Raw genomic sequence first — 20849 nt, 5'->3', positions numbered from 1 at the left:
GGCCATGGGGCCATAAAAGCCTTCTCTGGGAGCACGCACGCGCACACACACCCAGCAAATGGCACCAAATAGCATTTAGCCTCACATCTAGTTTTGGCCTTTAAGCACCTGCATGAATTAATGACTTGTGTCCACAGACCAACAGTCGTTTATACACCAAAACCCATACAAGCTAACCCAAGAAATTAATACATAACAAGGACACAGATAACATCACAGAGGAGCCCAAGGGGAGTTCTTCCTAATTTGTATTCAGGAGAGAAATAAGTTCTCTATCCTCTCAGTAGTATGAATAGCATCATCCCTTAAAGAGAACAATCCCAGAGTTTTCAGTAGCCCTTCTGACCAGGTAAAAAAATGTAGTAAAAGGAGGATCAACATCTCTCTGACTCCGTATATAAAACTGCAGTATAAAAGAACATGGCCAACAGATTCCTTTCTCTGATGCCACAAGGATAAGGTTGGTTCTTAAGTTGTACCTTGGGTTTGTTGAGCCCTTAGATGCCTGGAAAAAAAATTTTTAATGGCATTTAGGGAGCAATCCTATGCATGTTTTGACAGAAAGAAGTCCTACAATTCCAGCATTCTCCAGCCAGCCATGCTGGCTAAGGAATGCTGGGAATTGTAGGGCTTTTTTCTGTCTAAATATGCATAGGATTGTGCCCTCAGTTTCTTTTATAGCAGGAGAGCAGACCATTGTGTGTGTGTGTGGGGGGAGATTCCCCCCCAGCTCCTCCATGGGTTGGATGATGCCAGTGGACTCCTGGAAGCTCCATGGGCCAGATTGGGCAGGCCAGTGGGTCAGATTTATGGTTGCTCCCCTGCCCAGCTGAAATTAGTGTGGACTCCTCTCAGCGGCTTTTATTCATGGTTTTCTATAATAGTTTTAGACAGATTATTTTTTTGTTTTTCAATTTATTATAATTATTATTACATTTATATCCCACCCTTTTTTTTCCTTTTGCAAGGAACCCAAGGCAGCGTACATGGTCCTCTTCCTCCTCTCCATTGTATCTTCACAACAACCCTGTGAGGTAGGTGCATCTGAGAGTCAGTGACTGGCCCAAAGTCCACCCAATGAGCTTCATGGCCCAGTGGGGACTAGAACCCAGATCTCCTGAGTCCGGCACTTGAACCACCACACCAGCTCTCAATTTAACAATTTACTGTAGTTAACCAACTTGAGGCTTTAGCAATATGCCAGGATACAAAGTAGAAGGAAATAAACATTTCCTCTGCGTCATTTGCCTGATTTAAATTGCAGCTCACCTGGCCTTGAAGCTGTTGTTAGATTCAAAGCAGAAATAAGATAGGTGCTTGTTCTGCATCTCTCTGTATCTCCCCACTCCAACTACCATCGCCCCAGTGGGGCTGATAGAAGGTTTTGAGGAGGAGATGATTTAGATCAGGAAACCTGCATGAACGCAGCACTGCTCCAATCAAAACTGGAGACCCCCCACTCAGAACTTCTTTAAAATGGGGGGAGGGGGAGAGAGACTGTATTGCATTGCTTGTGTACACACCAATTAAAATTTAGAAAATATGTGGATTGGGCTTTTTAAAAGGGGAGAAAAACAGAGGAGGCCAGGGATAGAAGGAAAGAAGTTGCTGGGCGATATCAGTTGCTCTCTGGTAATGCTTTTGCTTACAGGTGTTGCTAGGTTTAGGAGTTTTGGCTGCCCTTGTAATGTTGAGTTTTTGTTCCCCCGGCCCCAGTATAAGTAAATAGCTTCCTTTTTTGCTGCAGCAGCTTCAGTGAAGCTGTGACAACTAAATAAGGATACTGTGCGTTCTCCTGTACTTTTCAGAAATGGGTTCCAATTGTGCGAAAGCCTGCTTCAATAAACACAGAGCTATAATTACAGCATATAATCAGAATAACCAGCATGCTTTGCACTAGCACTGGAGGAAAAGGTTTTAAGTACAGTTTGGGAGACTCATGTCATTTCTGAAATGCCTCCGTTAGTCTCAGCTGCTATAAGTCAACACTGCACTGATGACCTATGACCCATCATTATATTTGGAACACACATGGGCAATATATAATCTGTTTCCCCCTCCCTCCCTGAAAACCAGTTGGCTTTTTGCAGAGATGGATAAGCAAGCATTTAAATTAGTGATAAGTGGGCAGCAAAGAGCAGGGGATCTCGGGACAGGACCTGTGGACAGAATGATATTGAGAAGATGTCCAGGGTGCTAAAGTTGCACCACTAACCATTAGGAAGCTTAGTTCAGCTCCCTCTTGCTTTTGAGCCTTCACCAGACTATGTTCATATTTTGGAATCATGAGGGCTAGATGCTTCATTCCCAACCAGCAGGTGTAAGGAGCTACATATCTCCCACAAAAGTGAAAGTCTTCTTCCTTTGAATACTTTATTCTGGGGAAAGTCAAGGGGCTGTCAACGGTTACACTGTTAAGATGGGGGCTAAATCTGGGCTAGAGGGCCCTGGTTTTAGAGCTGTGCGCAAATGGCCTCTCAAAATTCTCCGGCCTATTTGTGGACAGAGAAATTGGTGGAACGACAGTTTCTCACAGAGAGGACTCACTTTTGGCAGGCATTGTAGCACCAGTTCTTTCTTTTTTCCCTCAGGGTTTTTGGTTTATTGCACTGTTTCTGTAGGCGGCAACAGCATCAACTGTGTTGAGGCTTCCACTTTTGTGAGGAAGAATTTTGAATTTCTTTTGGTGGTATTTTTGAGCTTGCCTCATCCCTGCAAGGTGGTCAAGGGTGCTCTGTGTGTTTTCTCTCTGTGTTACACATCTTCCCATTGCTCTGCAGACTCCCAGGCCACCTGCACTTCCTGAATTTGAAAACATGGCTTTTTCATTGCCTCATGATGTCATCCTCATGATGGCTTTGACTGAAGTGTGGGAAGCCGAGGAGGCTACAAGCTGCCACAAAGATGACTGTACAATGAAAGACAGGACCCTCACGCACACTCCTCAGCCACCTCATAAGTAAGGTAAGCACAAGAACCCTGAACCCAGCCCATGAGAATTTCTCCAAAATTTCTCCTCCTCTGAATTTATTTTTTGAAAGCAATTCCTTTTCCATCAAATTGAATGAGAATGGTGGAAAAAATGTGGGAGAAATTTTTAGCACAGCACTACATACTGACTTGGCTACCCCACTTTTAAAATGAACAACCCAGTAGCATTGCTTTGGGGCAAAGTCGCTTCTGGCAGCTGCCTGGGCAGCAATAATGTTCTGGGGTGTGTGTTTGAGTGGGGTGGTGGGTGTTTTTTGTGTGTGTGCAAAGATTGGTGCTGTTGCAGTTGTTGCTGGTAATTTTGTAACCCCATTTGCCACAGGGTGGCAAAGTGCACAGTCCTTTCGCTCAGCTCTTGACACAATAATGATACATTTCCCTCCTTGAAACATCAGCAGCATTTTTTAAAAAATTGCTGGGTTGGTGAGTGGGATGGGCTGGAGGGAGAGAATGTGTTTAATGTATGTCCAGAGAAAATGATACAGAAAATCTCTTGCTGTGGCACCATGTTATCTTCCCAATCTGTCAGCTGCAACTGGAGATAGTCATTCCTTTCTCCCCTCACACACAATTGAGAAGCGGGGAAGGTAACCTGTGCAGAAAAAGGGAAAAAACCCACTGGTTTTCTTTTGACAGTGTAATGCAGGGCAGGGTAGGCGGCTATGGGCTCATGGGCACACTTGGCAATTTGCGAAACCGTCCTGGGCACCACCACAAAATGGCTTCCATGGTTGACATGGCTAGTCACAAAGGACAAGCAACCTGCCCAAAGGTCCGAGTACAAGGCAGAAGCAGAGTCTGATCCCTGGCACACTAAACAACTCCTTTGAACCCCAACGGAAACGTTTTCTCATCCACCCCCTGACCGCCACCTGCTCCCCTGCCAGCCAAGTCATTCCCCTTTATTCTTTCTCTCTCACACTCCAGCTCCTCCTGGAAATAAGGTAGGGTATGTGTTTTTCAAATCAATCAATAAAATAAAGTTCCAGCAAGGCAATTCCGTTCTTACATTAATATCTCATTATCTCATGGGGTGGGGAGGGGTAAGAAGACTCCCAAAGGTGGTGCTTCATTCAACACTACACTCAACATCAGAGGCGTTCCTATGAGTGCTTCCTCTGAGGGAGGCTCGGAAAGTGGCATCAAGGGAGAGGGCCCTTGGTGGTGGCCCCCAGTTACGGAATGCTCTCCCCACTGAAGTCCACCTGGCACCAACACTGTCATCTTTTTAGTGCCAGGTTAAGACTGCTCTTTACTCCCAGGCATTTGATGGCATATGAGAGAGCCAGTGTGGTTTGGTGGCAAGAGTGTTGGACTGGGAGCCGGGAGATCCAGGTACTAGTCCTCACTTGGCCATGGAAGCTCACTGGGTGACTTTGGGCCAGTCACAGACTCTCAGCCCAACCTACCTCACAAGGTTGTTGTTGTGAGGATAAAATGGAGAACAGAAGGGTTATGTATGCTGCCTTGAGTTCCTTGGAGGAAAAAAGGCAGGATATAAATGCAATCAATCAATCAATCAATCAATCAGATGGGGCATTCATGTGAGTTATTTCTATCAGGTGCAGTATCTTATTGTAAATGTTTTAGCTGTTTAAATTGTTTTAAATTTTAGCATGTTAGAGATTTCATGGCGAAGGGGCTTGTGTAACTCAGTGAAGCCATAAGCTATGCCGTGCAGGGCCACCCAAGACGGACAGGTCATGGCGGAGAGTTCTGACAAAATGTGGTCCACTGGAGAAGGAAACGGCAACCCACTCCAGTATTCTTGCCAAGAAAACCCCATGGAACGTATCACAAGGCTAAAAGAGATGACGCCGGAAGATGAGCCCCTCAGGTCGGAAGGTGTCCAATATACTACTGGGGAAGAGCAGAGGGAATTTCCAAGTAGCGCCAGAAAGAGTGAAGCGGCTGGGCCAAAGCCAAAAGGACGCTCAGCTGTGGATGTGTCTGGTGGTGAAAAGAAAGTCCGATGCTGTAAAGAACAATATTGTTTAGGAACCTGGAATGTAAGGTCAATGAATCAAGGTAAGCTGGAGGTGGTCAAACATGAGATGGCAAGATTGAACATCGCCATCTTGGGAATGAGCAAACTAAAATGGACAAGCATAGGCAAATTTAATTCAGGTGACCATTATATCTACTACTGTGGGCAAGAATCCCTTCGAAGAAATGGAGTAGCACTCATAGTCACCAAAAGGGTAGGAAAAGCAGTACTGGGGTACCATCTTAAAAATGATAGAATGATCTCAGTACGAATCCAAGGCAAACCATTCAACATCACAGTAATTCAAGTCTATGTTCCAACCACTGAGGCCGAAGAAGCTGAGGTTGATCGGTTCTAGGAAGATGTACAACACCTTCTAGAACTAACACCAAAAAAATATGTCCTCTTCATCATAGGGGATTGGAATGCTAAAGCAGGAAGTCAAGAAATCACCGGGATAACAGGCAAGCATGGCCTTGGTGTACAAAATGAAGCAGGACAAAGGCTAATAGAGTTTTGTCAAGAGAACACGCTGATCATAGCAAACACTCTTTTCCAACAGCACAAGAGGCGACTCTACACATGGACATCACCACATGGTCAATATCGAAATCAGATTGATTATGTACTTTGCAGCCAAAGATGGAGAAGCTCCATACAGTCAGTCAAAACAAGACCTGGAGCTGACTGTGGCTCAGATCATGAGCTGCTTCTTGCAAAAGTTTGGCTTAAATTGAAGAACGTAGGGAAAACCACTAAACTATTCAGGTATGACCTAAATCATATCCCTTATGAATATACAGTGCAGGTGAAGAATAGATTTAAGAGATTAGACCTGATAGACAGAGTGCCTGAGGAACTATGGACGGAGGTCCGTAACATTGTTCAGGAGGCAGCAACTCAATCCATCCCAAAGAAAAAGAAATGTAAGAAAGCCAAGTGGCTGTCTGATGAGGCTTTACAAGTAGCTGAGGAAAGAAGGGAAGCGAAAAGCAAGGGAGAAAGGGGAAGATATATCCAACTGAATGCAGAGTTCCAGAGAATAGCAAGGAGAGACGGCGGCCTTCTTAAATGAACAATGCAAAGAAATCGAGGAAAACAATGGAATGGGAAAGACTAGAGATCTTTTCAAGAAAATCGGAGATCTCAAGGGAACGTTTTGTGCAAAGATGGGCATGATAAAGGACAAAGAAGGCAGGGACCTAACAGAAGTAGATGAGATGAAGAAGAGGTGAAAGAATACACAGAAGAACTATACAGGAAAGATCTTAATGTCCCCGATAGCCATGATAGTGCGCTCACTGAACTTGAGCCGGACATCCTCGAGAGTGAAGTCAAGTGGGCCTTAGGAAGCATTACTAACAACAAAGCTAGTGGAGATGACAGTATTCCAGCTGAGCTATTTAAAATCCTAAAAGATTATGCTGTTAAAGTGCTGCACTCAATATGCCAACAAATTTCACTGCAGACAGTGACTGCGGTGAAATTTCACCAAGATCACCGCAGACAGTGACTGTAGCCATGAAATTAAAAGATGCTTGCTCCTTGGGAGGAAAGCTATGGCAAACCTAGACAGCATAGTAAGAAGCAGAGACATCACCTTGCCGACAAAGGTTCGTATAATCAAAGCTATAGTTTTCCCAGTAGCAATGTATGGCTGTGAGAGCTGTACTATAAAGAAGGCTGAGCGCCGAAGAATTGATGCCTTCGAACTGTGGTGCTGGAGAAGACTCTTACGAGTCCCCTGGACTGCAAGGAGGTCAAATCAGTCCATCCTAAAGGAAATCAACCCTGAGTACTCATTGGAAGGACAGATACTGAAGCTGAAGCTCAAATACTTTGGCCACCTAATGCTAAGAGAAAACTCCCTGGAAAAGACCCTGATGCTGGGAAAGATTGAAGGCAAAGCAAAAGGAGAAGGGGACGGCAGAGGATGAGATGGCTAGATAGCATCACCGATGCAACTAATATGAATTTGAGCACACTCCGGGAGAGAGCGGAAGACAGGAAGGCCTGGCGTGCTATGGTCCATGGGGTCACGGAGAGTCGGACACGACTGAACGACTGAACAACAACAAGAGATTTCATATTATGTTTTCATTATCTGGAATTGTGATGTGTATTTTTTTGTGAACCACCCAGAGAGCAGGTGGTAATCTGTATTCAAATCTGGATTTTAAATCTCTGCATTGCTACTAGGTTTGATTCTGATTGTACTGTTATGTTGTGGTTTGAAGCTTTCATATTTTTTATTGGTTTACCTTGAGCTTTGTGTTTTTAATTTTTGTGAACCACCCAGAGAGCTTTGGCTACTGGGCAGTCTAGAAATTAAATAATAAAGAAATAAATATTATTGGGCAATATAGAAATAAAAATAACCATAATAACCATAACAATATGGAAACTATCCTTCCCTTCACAAGGTGAATTTAGAATTAAGGTTGTCTTAATTAGCCCCTCCTCTCTGAGATAAATGTCAGCCCACTGAAATAAATAAATAACCAATTGTGTAAAGTGACTTGTTGCCTGTAATTATTTCAGATTGAAAGCAGAGCACGCTCTCTCTCAAAAGACATACCTAATTCAACCACAAGATAGAGCCATTGTAATACCAGATCCATGCACAATAAGTAACCTCGTGCTATATAGGCTGGCCTTCATCCAACCCGGGACCCTGCAGATGTGTCAGATTACAACTCCTACCATCCCCAGCCAGCTGCTGGGGTTGATGGGACTTGTGGTCTAACATATTTGGAGAGTGCCTGGTTGGGGAAGGTTACTACAAGCTTATTGTTTGAATCCCATATGTGAAATGCAGTGTAATATAAATGGTATTTGTTTGTTTTACTTTGCAGGGCAACATATCCTGTGTGCACGCATCTATTATACATATTCATTATATTTACAAATGGGACAGTCGCTTTCTTGGTGTGTTCAGCAAGAGACCTAGAAAGCTAGCAGAGATGTCAAAGCTATCCAATATATTTGCACACAGTATGTCACATAGATGGAACATAGGAAGCCGCCTTATACCAAGTCAGACCCTTGGTCCATCTGGCCCAGTATTGTTAGCACTGACTGGCAATGGCTCTCCAGGGTTTCAGGCAGGGGTCTTTCCAGCCCCACCTGGAGATGTCGGGGATTGAACCTAGGACCTTCTGCTTGCAAAGCTCTACCACTGGGCTGCCAAAAGATATGGCGATGTTAGCTTAGAGAGCAATCCTATGGTCCCTGGGTGAGCATGCGAGGGACCATAGGACTGTTCAGATTCCCCCTTCTGTGGTTGGGAACAGCCCTCTGACCTCGGAAGGGGGAGTCAGAGATCCACCCCTCCTCCCCCACCCTCTCACAGCTGGCGCGGAAAGAAATGCTCTGGCTGCCCTCTGAGTGACCTTAGAGAAGGATGAAAGGGGGTGTTTCTCTGGGCAGGGAGGGGAGGAGACCAGAGAGGTCAGGATACAAGCTATTCTGAGCCTCCTCCAGGCTCCTTCCCTCCCCGTCTGAACCACCCTCATGAGAGAGGAATCTGCAGGGTGTGTGGACGGGGAGGCAAAGATCACCTCTACTGCTCCTCCTGCCCTGCATTGGATGATCGGATGCCTCCAGGGTCAGAGGCTTCTGATCACCAAGGGCACAATCAATAGGATTGCACCCTTCAAAAGAGAATTAGTCAAATGCATGGAGGATAGGCCTGCCAGCATTTACGAGTCATGGTGACTATATGCAACCCCTAGGTTGGCCTTCTCCAACCTGTGGCCCTCCAGATTTGCTGGAATACAATTCCCATTGCCTCTGACCATTGGACACCCTGGCCCAAGCTGATAGGCCTTGGGGCCCTATAACATCCACAGGGCCATAGCTCCCCTGCCCTTGAAGCCCGTCAAAAGTGAGTTCAGGCTGTCCCTAGCTTACAAACCATGTAAACAAGCTGCCTTATTTGGCTCGTCGGGAACTTTACCTAGGTTCCATTTGGAGGAATGGGAAAAAACTCTTGAACCTGCTCAGACAATAGTAGGTTTCTGACTGTTATTAAGTGGGCCAGCATGAAACAAGGCTGTAATAAAGGAAAACCTTGAAACAAAGGGTCAGGACCCCTTGCCATGTCTGGGGACTCCCTTTGTGTGTTGTAAGAGTGACATCATAAGGAGGGCTTTTAGGTCATGTTCATGAACATACCTCCCCATAGTATGGCCATGGTGGACCTGACATCTCGAGTTTCTTTAAGTTTTGCAGTGCGCTGTGTGGCATCTCGGACACAGTTGATGGGGTGGTCCCTAAAAAGGAAAGTAAGGTGAGCTCAGTTCATTATGTCACCCACTGTGGAGGTAAGAGGATGCACCCTTGGAAAGGTTATAGAAAAGCAGCCAACTCTGTGCCACATAGAGATTCAGGTGCATGGCAAATAGAAGCATTTTTTAGCCGTGTCAAATGCCGAGTGAAACATTTCTAGCCTTCCAAAGTCACGTTGATCAGCAAAGAAAGGAAGACCTGAACTGGGGGACATAGATTATTTCAACCTCTGGCCGGAGGCCCAATCCAGCCCACCTGGGGATCCCCAGGAGGCCCTGGCCTTCCCCCAGCCCCAACTCCCACTTTTTCCCAACCACTGGTCCAGATGCATTGGACTACAAGGCAATACTGGCTGGGGATGGTGAGAGTTGTAGTCCAACACATCTAGAGGGCGCCGGGTTGGGGGAAGCTGTTCTAGGCTCTTGAAAATATCATTATCGCCCACCCCTGACTCCTGGCCATGCCATCGCTCTTTCTATTTTTGGCAAGAACCCCCACAGCATATTCCGGCTGCCTCTCCGAGGCTTTGCCCTGTGCTCATCTTTCCAGCCGGGGGATACGGTCTGAGGCTGGACACAGAACATCCATAGGCAGCGCTCGCTCTCTCTCTCTCTCTCTCTCTCTCTCTCTCTCTCTCTCTCTCGGTTGGAAGCCCTCTGCTATTGCAGACAGATTTCCTGATCTGCCACAGCAGTCTAAACTTCTCCCTCCAGTGCTCCAGTGACAACTGGCAAGGAAAAGGAAGAAGAGATTATCTATTTGAGTAGAAATCTTCTTCAGGGCTTGCTCTGTTTAGTTTGTCAGCTGAATGGAGCTCCTGGAACTTTCTCTGGATTTTAAGGACAGTCAGAAGTTGTATGGATCAATAGATTTCTGTTTATCTTCACACACACACGCAGTTATTTATTTATTTAGGGCACAATCCTATGCATGTTTAGACTGAAAAAAAATCCTACAACTGAGTGCCCATGCTGACTGGGGAATGCTGGGAGGTGTAGGACTTTTTCCTGTCTAAACTTGCAAAGGATTGCAGCCTTAAGGCATTTATATCCTGCTATTCTGCTGGAAAGGCTCTAGAACAGTTTAGAGATTAGTCAAAAACAAGAAAATCCCTGCCCTCATGACAGGGAGGGGGAAAGGGCCATGTTGGAGCATTGCCAAGCCCAGAACTGTTTAACTCAGGAGGTCCAGGTTCTATTCCCCACTTGGCCAGGAAGCTCACTGAGTGACTTTGGGCCAGTCATTGACTCTCAGCCTAACCTTCCTTGCAGGACTGTTGTGAGGATAAAATAGAGGAAGATGACTCTGTAAGCCAGGTTAAAAGAAGAAAAAAGAGGAAAAAATGTAACAACATATTCTAAACATAATGTTATATTTTTATTTTTTTGGTTTTGTTATTTTTTTGTTTGTTTGGTTTGGTTAAAACTCCTAATAAAAATTGATTTAAAAAGAGGGAAAATGTAATTAACAACAATGTAATAAAACAACAATGAGTGGTGGCTTAGTGGTTAAGACGCTGAACTGCAGACTGGAAGGTCGGCAGGTCAGCAGTTCGAGACCCGAGTGCTGCGTGACGGAGTGAGCTCCCGTCTTCAGTCCCAGCTTCTGCCAACCTAGCAGTTCGAAAGCAAGAAATTGCAAGTAGATAAATAGGTACCGCCTCGGCGGGAAAGGTGACAGCGTTCCGTGCACCTCGGTGTTCAGTCATGCCGGCCACATGGCCACGGAAGCGCCTTTGGACAGCGCCGGCTCTTCGGCTTAGAAACGGGGATGAGCACCGCACCCTAGAGTCGGACACGACTGGTTGGGGACACCTCTACCTTTTTATATACATATATATATATATGCATCAGGCCGCGGGGGCTTAGTGGTTAAGACGCTGAACTGCAGACCGGAAGGTCGGCAGGTCAGCAGTTCGAGACCCGAGTGCCGCGTGACGGAGTGAGCTCCCGTCTTCAGCCCCAGCTCCTGCCAACTGAGCAGTTCGAAAGCAAGAAATTGCAAGTAGATAAACAGGTACTGCCTCGGCGGGAAAGGTGACAGCGCTCCGTGCGCCTCGGTGTTCAGTCATGCCGGCCACATGGCCACAGAAGCGCCTTTGGACAGCGCCGGCTCTTTGGCTTAGAAACGGGGATGAGCACCGCACCCTAGAGTCGGACACGACTGGCTGGGGGCACCTTTAATAAAACAGCACGATCCTATGCATCTCTCCTCTGAAATAAGCCCCACTGAGTTCAATGGAACTTACTCCCAGGTAGGAGCTTTAGTCAGGTCAGCAGTCTCCAACTCCGTGCCTCCAGATGTTTTGGACTCCAACTCCCAGCATTCCTGACCATTAGCCCTGGGTCTGATGGGAGTTGAAGTCCAAAAAATTTGGAGGGCCCCAGGTTGGGGGAAGGCTGAGTTGGGTGAATGTTGGACCTTTTGCCCGAGTTAAAAGGGTCAGAAAGGAAAGGCGCTTTCCCAGCTGGCTACAGTGTAGCAACAGAACTGCGGAAGCAATTAGGAACAATGTAAAAAGGGATCCCGCCAGTGGAGGCTGGTGGCTCCGGTTTTGGTGGGGCTATAAATCCATTCTGGATTTCAGTCAGAGCCTGCCAGAACTTTAAAGGAGCTATCCAAAGTGCTGAACCTATTCTGGGGATAGAGTTCAGCACCTTGGATAGCCCTTTTAGAGTTCTGGCTGAAACCCAGAATGGATGTATAGCCCCACCGAAATCCGAGCCACCAGCCTCCACTGGCGCCCGCTGATTGGCAGGTGGGCGGGGCTCGTGCATGCAGAGCGCCTCGCACGCGCCTGTTCCCTGCCCGACAAGAAAAGGAAACAAGTCTGGCGCCGCAGGGAGTCTCCCCGGCAGTCGTGCCCGCAGCTGCACGCCCATTGGCTAGCCCGAGTTCCTCTCGAACTCTTCCATCATTCTCATTCCCCGAGGGTCCTAGCGCCCGCGCCACTGCGCGCGCCTTTTTTCATTGGACTTTTGCTTTTCTTTTGGCGGCTGCAGAAAGGCAGCGCGGGCAAACTGGCAGAAAGCGCGAGCTCCAGGCCACGCGCTGCCCTTCACTCACCAAAAACACTCACGCATATTTATGCATTGATGAGCAATCTTTAAAAACCGCTTCTTATAGGAAACAAATCCCAAGAACCGGTTTACGAAAGAATTAAGACAAATAAAACACCCCCCCCACACACACACACACACACTTGTCGCCTTGAGTGCTATTTTTTTGGTAGAAAGGCAGGGTACAAATCAAATCAATTGATAACATAAATAAAAATAGTATAATGAGGTTGGTTTAAAGGGAGCTCAGATTAATAGCATAGTTTAAAGATAGCCAAAGTTTTGTTGTTGTTCAGTCGTTAAGTCGTGTCTGACTCTTCGTGACCTCAGCTTAAATAGCTTAGTTTAAAGATAGCCAAAGTAAAAAGATTATATATTTCATATATAAATTCAATCACACCAATACACACATACGTATAAGTATGTTGTTCATTTGTTCAGTCGCTTCCGACTCTTCATGACTTCATGGACCAGCCCACGCCAGAGCTTCCTGTCTGCCGTCGCCACCCCCAGCTCCCCCAAGGTCGAGTCCGTCACCTCCAGAATATCATCCATGTATAAGTATATAAGATACAAAATAATTTTGTTTAATACACACACACATACAGAGAATCAAAACACTTGAACACACACACACACACTGAGTTTTATAGCTTGGGGAAAGCCAAAGTAAATATTCAGCATTCATGTACAAGATATAACAATTTTATATATAAAGTGTCATATATAAAAATTCAAACACACTTAAAAAAACATGTACATATAAGTATTTTATTTATAATACAGAGAGAGAGAGAGAGAGAGAATAAAAACACACGAGCACACCGACACACCTCTGATGATGATGATGATAATGAGTCTGTGTGTGGGTGTATAATATAGTACTTAATATAAACACAACACATATATAACATAAGATACATATTATATGCCTGACATGTTATTTCTTTCTGAACTTACTCCTGTATAAACAAGAGTCTTGTGGCATCCTAAAGACTTAGAGTACAATCCCAGCCCCCCAGATCTGCTAGCCAGAGGGGGTAAGGATAGGGCAGAGATGCCCCTCTGCTGTCAGAGAGGAATTGGGGGGGGGGTCTGCACCATTCACACTACTGTGGAAAAAACTGGTGGTAAAGATCTACCACTGGAGGTAGGCTTCAAACTGTGGCAGGTTCCCCAAGTGGCCCCTCAATAATGGTTTCAATTGGGGGGGCACATGGGATTTCAAAGAACAAAGATCAGCCATGCTAAAAAGCCAGGTAAAGCCCCCGCCCCCTAGAATTGCTCTGCCCAAATTTATTATAACATTAGCTTCTGTGGGCCAAAATAAGAGTCTGGCCTGTTTGCCATGTGTGGAATGCAACAGACTAACATGTCTATTCATCTGGAAACTGTCTCTTATGTATGTAACTGTTTCATTCATTTCTTTTGGTGCGGGAGGGCGGAGGGGCAGGAAACGGCACATATATTGCTGTTTGTTTTCATGGCTGTGTGAGGTGAACCCTATAACAAAAAGATACAGTGCAATTCAATGCATGGTTGTTGTTGTTGTTGTTGTTCAGTCATTAAGTCATGTCCGACTCTTCGTGACCCCATGGACCATAGCATGCCAGGCCTTCCTGTCCTCCGCTCTCTCCCAGAGTGTGCTCAAGTTCGTATTCATTGCATCGGTGATGCTATCTAGCCATCTCATCCTCTGCCGTCTCATTCTCCTTTTGCCTTCAATCTTTCCCAGCATCAGGGTCTTTTCCAGAGAGTTTTCTCTTCACATTAGGTGGCCAAAATATTGGAGCTTCAGCTTCAGTATCTGTCCTTCCAATGAGCACTCAGGGTTGATTTCCTTTAGGGTTGACTGATTTGACCTCCTTGCAGTCCAGGGGACTTGTAACAGTCTTCTCCAGCACCACAGTTTGAAAGCATCAGTTCTTCGGTGCTCAGCCTTCCTTATAGTACAGCTCTCACAGCCATACGTTACTACTGGGAAAACCATAGCTTTGAGTATATGAACCTTTGTCGGCAAGGTGATGTCTCTGCTTCTTACTACGCTGTCTAGGTTTGCCATAGCTTTCCTCCCAAGCAGCAAGCGTCTTTTAATTTCATGGCTACAGTCACCGTCTGTGGTGATCTTGGGGCCAAAGAAAATAAAATCTGTCACTACTTCCATTTCTCCCCCTTCTATATGCCAGGAAATGATGGGGCCAGATGCCATGATCTTAGTTTTTTTAATGTTGAGTTTCAGACCAGCTTTTGCACTCTCCACTTTCACCCTCAACAAGAGGCTCTTTAGATCCTCTTCGCTTTCTGCCATTAGGGTGGTATCGTCTGCGTATCTGAGGTTGTTGATAATTCTCCCGGCAATCTTAATTCCGACCTGTGATTCATCCAACCCGGCGTTTCTCATGAGGTACTCTGCATATAAGTTAAATAAGCAGGGCGACAATATGCAGCCTTATCGTACTCCTTTCCCAATTTTGAACCAATCGGTTGTTCCATGTCTGGTTCTTACTGTTGCTTCTTGGCCCTCATACAGGTTTCTCAGGAGACAGGTAAGGTGGTCTGGTACACCCATCTCTTTCAGAATTTGCCACAGTTTGTTGTGATGCATGCAATCAAAGGCTTGAGCGTAGTCAATGAAGCAGAAATAGACGTTTTTCTGGAATTCTCTTGCTTTCTCCATGATCCAGCGAATGTTGGCGATTTGATCTCTAGTTCCTCTGCCTCTTCGAAACCCAGCTTGTACTTCTGGTAGTTCTTGGTTCGCATACTGCTGAAACCTAGCTTGTAGGATTTTGAGCATCACCTTTCTGGCATGTGAAATGAGCGCAATTGTATGGTAGTTTGAACACTCTTTGGCATTGCCCTTCTTTGGAATTGGAATGTGAACTGACCTTTTCCAGTCTTGTGGCCACTGTTGAGTGTTCCAAATTTGTTGGCATATTGAGTGCAGCACTTTAACAGCATCATCTTTTAGGATTTTAAATAGCTCAGCTGGAATACTGTCATCTCTGCTAGCTTTGTTGTTACTGATGCTTCCTAAGGACCACTTGACTTCACTCTCGAGGATGTCCGGCTCAAGTTCAGTGACAGCACTATCATGGCTATCAGTGACATGAAGATCTTTCCTGTATAGTTCTTGTGTGTATGCTTTCCACCTCTTCTTCATCTCATCTGCTTCTGTTAGGTCCCTGCCTTCTTTGTCCTTTATCATGAGAGGGCTCATCTTCCGGCGTCATATCTTTTAGCCTTGTGGTATGTTCCATGGGGTTTTCTTGGCAAGAATACTGGAGTGGGTTGCCATTTCCTTCTCCAGTGGACCACATTTTGTCAGAACTCTCTGCCATGACCTGTCTGTCTTGGGTGGCCCTGCACGGCATAGCTTATGGCTTCACTGAGTTATGCAAGCCCCTTCACCACAACAGGGCAGTGATCCATGAAGGGGAAAGGAAAGGTTCCTCCTGTGCAAGCACCGAGTCATTGCTGACCCCTAGAGGGAAGCCGCTTACTCTGGTGTTTTCATGGCAGACTATAGCGGGGTGGTTTGCCATTGCCTTCCCCAGTCGTGACTATCTTTCCCCCAGCAAGCTGGGTACTCGTGTTATGGACCTCGGAAGGATGGAAGGCTGAGTCGACCTGAGCCAGCTACCCGAGACCCAGCTTCTCTGCTGGGATCGAACTTAGGTCGCGGGGAGAGTTTCGGTTGCAATACTGCTGCCTACCTCTCTGTGCCACATGGTTACTCAGAAATAAATCCCATCCAGTTCAATGCGTTTTGTTGTTGTTCAGTCGTTTGCAGTCCTAATCTGTATGTGCGCTGTTTATATATTTAAAAGGAAGTCCTTCTTCACATGGCACATAAACTATGGAGTTTGCTACCACAGGATGCAGTGATGGCCACCAATTTGGATGGCTTTAAAAGCGGGTTGGACACATTCCTGGCTATCCATGGCTACTAGTCCTGATGGCTATGTGCTACCTCCAGAGCCAGAGGCAATGAGCCACGTACACCAGTCGCTGGGGAACATGGGTGGGAGGGAGCTGTTGTGCTCATGCCTGCTTGTGGGCTCCCAGTCGACAGCTGGTTGGTCGCTATGTGAACAGAATGCTGGACTAGATGGAACCTTGGTCTGATCCAACAGGGCTTTTCTGATGTTCTTATCCATTGCAGCTTTGTATCTGACGGAATAGTATGTGCTCGTTTTTACCTGGGTTTTATTGGGTGGCTTTGTTGTTGTTTTTTACTTATATATCAATTTTGGGAAACCACTTTGAGAGAGGTTCCCCCTGCCCTTAAAGGCAGCATGCAAATATCTTCAATCAGCCTTCCCCATCCTAATGCTCTCCAGATGTTCTGGACAACTTCCACCATTCCTGATCATTGGTAATGCTAGCTGGGGCTAATGGGAGTTGAAGACGAAAACATCTGGGGGGCACCATTGCTGGGGAAGGCTGCTCCAAATGTTGTTGGACTTTAGCTCCCATCATCCCTAGCCGGCATAGGCAATGGTGAGGGATGATGGGAACTGCAGTCCAGCAGCTTCTCAAGGGCCACAAATTCTCCATCCTTGCTCCATGTAATTGCTATTATTTCTCTCTCTCAGCTTTTACAATAAATACGTGTCTTAAAAAAAATGAAGAGCCAGAGCGCCTTTTCCTGCCATCCCCAACCCTGGTACCTCTAGCACAGGGGTAGGCAACCTGTCACCCCCCGGATGCATTTTTGACTACAACCCCCATCATCCCCAGCCAGCAAGCTCAATGGCTGGTGTGATATGAGCGGAACACGCTCACATGTTCGTTGTCTAGCTGGACAATGGATCACACTAGGCAATGGGGACGATGGAGGCTGTAGTCCCCAAAACAGTCGGAGGGCCTGTCCCAGCTTTATTTTTATTGCATCTATATCCCGTTGTCTAGCTGGACAATGGATCACACTAGGCAATGGGGACGATGGAGGCTGTAGTCCCCAAAACAGTCGGAGGGCCTGTCCCAGCTTTATTTTTATTGCATCTATATCCCGTTGTCTAGCTGGACAATGGATCACACTAGGCAATGGGGACGATGGAGGCTGTAGCCCCCAAAACAGTCGGAGGGCCTGTCCCAGCTTTATTTTTATTGCATTTATATATCCCGCCTTTTTCCTCTTGCAAGGAACCCAAGGCGGCTTACCTTATCCCACTCCTCTCCATTTTATCCTCACAACAACAACCCTGTGAGGTAGGCTGGGCTGAGAGTCTGTGACCGGCCCAAAGTCACCCAGTGACCTTCCACGGCTGACTGTGGGCTAGAACCCGGTCTACAACTCCCATCAGCCCCAGCTAGCACGGCTAATCTATAGGGAGGATGGGAACCGCGGCCCAGAATCACGCAAGAGGCCCAGGCTGCGGGGGGGGGCGGGGGCGGGGGCGGGGCCGCCGCCGCGCGCTGCGATTGGCTCTGAGGGGGCGGCGCCAACGGCGACGCTCGGCGGCGGTTTCTCTTCTTCTAACGGCCGCCAACGGACCTCGTTCCCCAGCGCGCGTGCGGGCTCCAGGGGGCGTGGAAAAAGGAGAAAGGGGTGGGGGAAGGAAACGAGCCGGAGCAAAACAAAGCCGAGCCGGGCAGTCGCGGCGGGAGCAGCGCGCGCGCGCGGGGGGCGTCGTTGGAAGAGTGGGGGGGCGTGAGGACGGGAGAAGAAGGCGGCGGCGGCGGCGGCGGCCCCCAACGACACCAACACGGCGACGACGACGACGACGACGACTAAAGCAACAGGATGACTCGGAGGCTGCTCGGCCCTGAGGACAAGGGGAGAGAGCGGCTCCGCATTGGCGGCGGCGGCACGAGCGGCGGCGGCTGGCGGTCTCTATGACCCCCTCACCCCCCCCCCAAGCCACCCACACCGCTCCTTGCCTCCGCTTGGGTCGTGGTCGTAGAGGAGACGCCGCCGACGCCCCCCGCCTCCTTCGCTCGAGTGGGGGTGTGTGGGAAGGAGGACTGCGCCCCCCCGCGCCCCACTCCCCAGCACCACCGCAGCAGGTAGTCGTTCGCCCCCCCCGCCTCGTGAGCCAACTTGTGCGCCCCCCGCCGCCTCTTGTCAGCTGGGGGAAGAGAAAGAAAGGGGGCGCCTCGGTGTGTGTGCGGGGAACGCCCCCCCCACAGCTGAGGTACCCCCCTTCCGTTCTTTCCCCACACAAAGGACGGTTGTGGACCTCTTGGCCCGGGAGAGGGAAGGGTCGTCAATAGAGGGAGGGAGGGAGGGGCCAGTTTGAATTTTGACCGGGGGGGGGGTTGTGATTCGTCTCCGCGCCTCCTCCCCCCCGCAAACACGTGACCCTCTTTTGAGGAGGGGGATGAAGCTGGGCGGGACTGTTAACTTGTCCCCACCTGCCTGCCGTTGGCAGTAGAGCAGCCTGCCCCAGCCTGGTCTCCTCCAGATGTGTTTGGACAGTAAGCCCCATCATCCCCGGCCACGATGGCCAGGAATGCTGGGGGCTGTATTCCAAAACATCTAGAGGGCACTGAATTGGAGAAGGCTGACCTGACTAAAGCTGCGCTCCTACTTGGGAGTAAGTTCGGCTGAACTCGGTGGAGCTTGCTTCAGAGGAGAGTTGCTAGCTGGGGGATGCTGGGAATTAATAGTCGGACACATCTGGAGGGAACCAGGTTGGGGCAGGCTGAAGCAGGGTATTGTTTGCCCCTCCACCACCAAAGAATTATTTTATTGGTTATATTTTAATCCCCTCCCGTGACTCATAGCAAGCTTACCCGTTACTATGTTTATTTTTTATTTATATATTAATATTTGTATCCCGCCTTAACATAAACCACCCAAGGCAGCTAACGATATCTCCACACAGTGGGTTGGAACCAGGCTTCTTCATACTTAGAACGGACCCATTAAAATAGCTGGAATTAAGTCCTATCAATTTCAGTAGGTCTGTTCTCAGTTATGATGGAGTCTGGTTCCCTGCCGTTAATAGAGAGCCCTGTGCATGTGTACTCAAAAGTAATTTCCCTTGAGTTCAGTGGGTCTTAATCCTAGGGAAGTGTGCATCACATTGCAGCATAAAACGAGTAATAGTGACAGTAATATAGGAGGACAGGACAGCAGATGCATAACAGATAAAGTTTAGATAACGAGTAGTTTGCAAGCAAAGTAATAATTTACTTTGAAAATAATTCAGAAGTACAGAGCAGCTGAAGTACTAAATTATTTTACTGGCACTGGTGGAGCAGTGATGCTCCCCACCAGTAATGATAAATGTAATAATTAATTGTAATGTTTGTATTCCATCCGATGCCCTGAGCTCAGGTGGCTTAGAGCAATTTTATTGGTATCTGTCCTCTTGGAGCGGGTCTTGAGGAGGAAAAAGATTCAGGGTGGCTAAAATTCTAGTGGTATGTATGGGTCCCACTTCCCTTAGAAGGGCTTGCAATTAAAACAGTAAATAAATCCTGAACTCAACAAAAGAAAATAAATATGTGTCTAGGAAAATAGTTGTTTTGCTATTGTTTGTTGTGAGAGAAGGATTTGGGGTTTGCATCCTTAGTGAAAGGTTTTCAAAGTGTTTAGATACAGGCACTCAGTCTTACCAGATTCTCTCAGTTGGAAGTCCTGCTCTTTAATAAGGGGTGGTGGTGGTGGTGGCTGTACTTAAGCCAGGATGGAAAAGCACTTTGCATTGCTTTGTATGTTCCAGAGCTTGTTTGATTCAAATTTAAGTCGAAGTTCATGCACACACATTCTACCTGATTCTCACCTCTTCCTTATTCCTTGTTTGAGTAGTCAGGGAAGGGAGTGGGGGAGGCTTTGCTTTTGCAGTGTGTGGAGGGCCACTGTTGCGTCCATTAGGGTGTGTGTGTGTGTGGGGGGGTAAATTTAGAAAATTGTGTTGTAAGGTGTTGTGTTGTTATTACACTTGCATGGTACTGGGAGGGGAACGAGAACTTGACTGAATCTGTTCAGATTCTCTAAACTATTGTATGTGTTGTGGTATATAAAGGAAATGTAATTTCCTTTTCCTCCCCACTTTCCTGACATGCTATCCCCCATCCTTTAGGGCAATCAGCACAAGGATGGTATGTTTACCCCGATTGTGGCATCCCTCAGAGATGCAGGTGGTTCTTGAGTCCGTTATCTGGGGTAGTAGAACAGTAAACATCTCTGAGCTGGTTTGTTTGCACTCTTCCTATGCAAGGTTTCCTTTGTTGGTTTGGAACTAGGGTGCAGGTGGGTGGCGTTTTGTCTGTTGCTCAGATTTGCCCATTTTCCTATGACGCTCACATTGAGGTGCTGGTCGTCTATACGTGCTGCCCCTTGTCCAAATTCTTGCTTTGTTGGAGTCTGCTACTCAATGGCTCAAACAAATTGGCCTCAGAGGTAAGGGAATTTTAGCTTCAGCTGCAGGAGAGGATTTGTTTTCCTTTGCTTTTAAATGCATGCTTATTTGCTCTTTTTTCTGTCAGCCTTCGAGGCTTTTAGAGCATGAGATCTTTCATTTTGGTTGATGTCTTCTTTCTTTCCCATGCTGATTGGTGTACTGGTA

The 20849-nt window shown here is 47.1% G+C and overlaps 1 protein-coding gene across 2 annotated transcripts in view; it reads left to right on the top strand.

Annotated features, from left to right (window-relative positions):
• The first annotated feature begins 17872 nt into the window (after window positions 1-17872).
• The window catches only part of YPEL1 (yippee like 1), a 28653-nt gene continuing 25676 nt past the window's right edge, over window positions 17873-20849 (top strand). Inside the window, exon 1 of one of the 2 annotated variants that reach the window (XM_084820503.1) lies at window positions 17873-18339. Coding sequence is in view for 1 of the 2 variants with exons in the window: in XM_084820502.1 (XP_084676628.1) it covers window positions 18169-18339 (171 nt within the window). In the remaining variant the exon portion in view is untranslated. The remainder of the gene's footprint in view (window positions 18340-20849) is intronic. The other variant, XM_084820502.1, reaches the window with a different exon arrangement.

The sequence above is a fragment of the Heloderma suspectum genome, chromosome 13 (genome assembly GCF_057233095.1).
Source record: "Heloderma suspectum isolate Gila_16-S chromosome 13, 16-S_ref, whole genome shotgun sequence".
NCBI classification, from domain to species: Eukaryota; Metazoa; Chordata; class Lepidosauria; order Squamata; family Helodermatidae; genus Heloderma; species Heloderma suspectum.
Note: the sequence above shows the minus strand (reverse complement) of the source record. Positions and strands in the feature narration are given on the sequence as shown.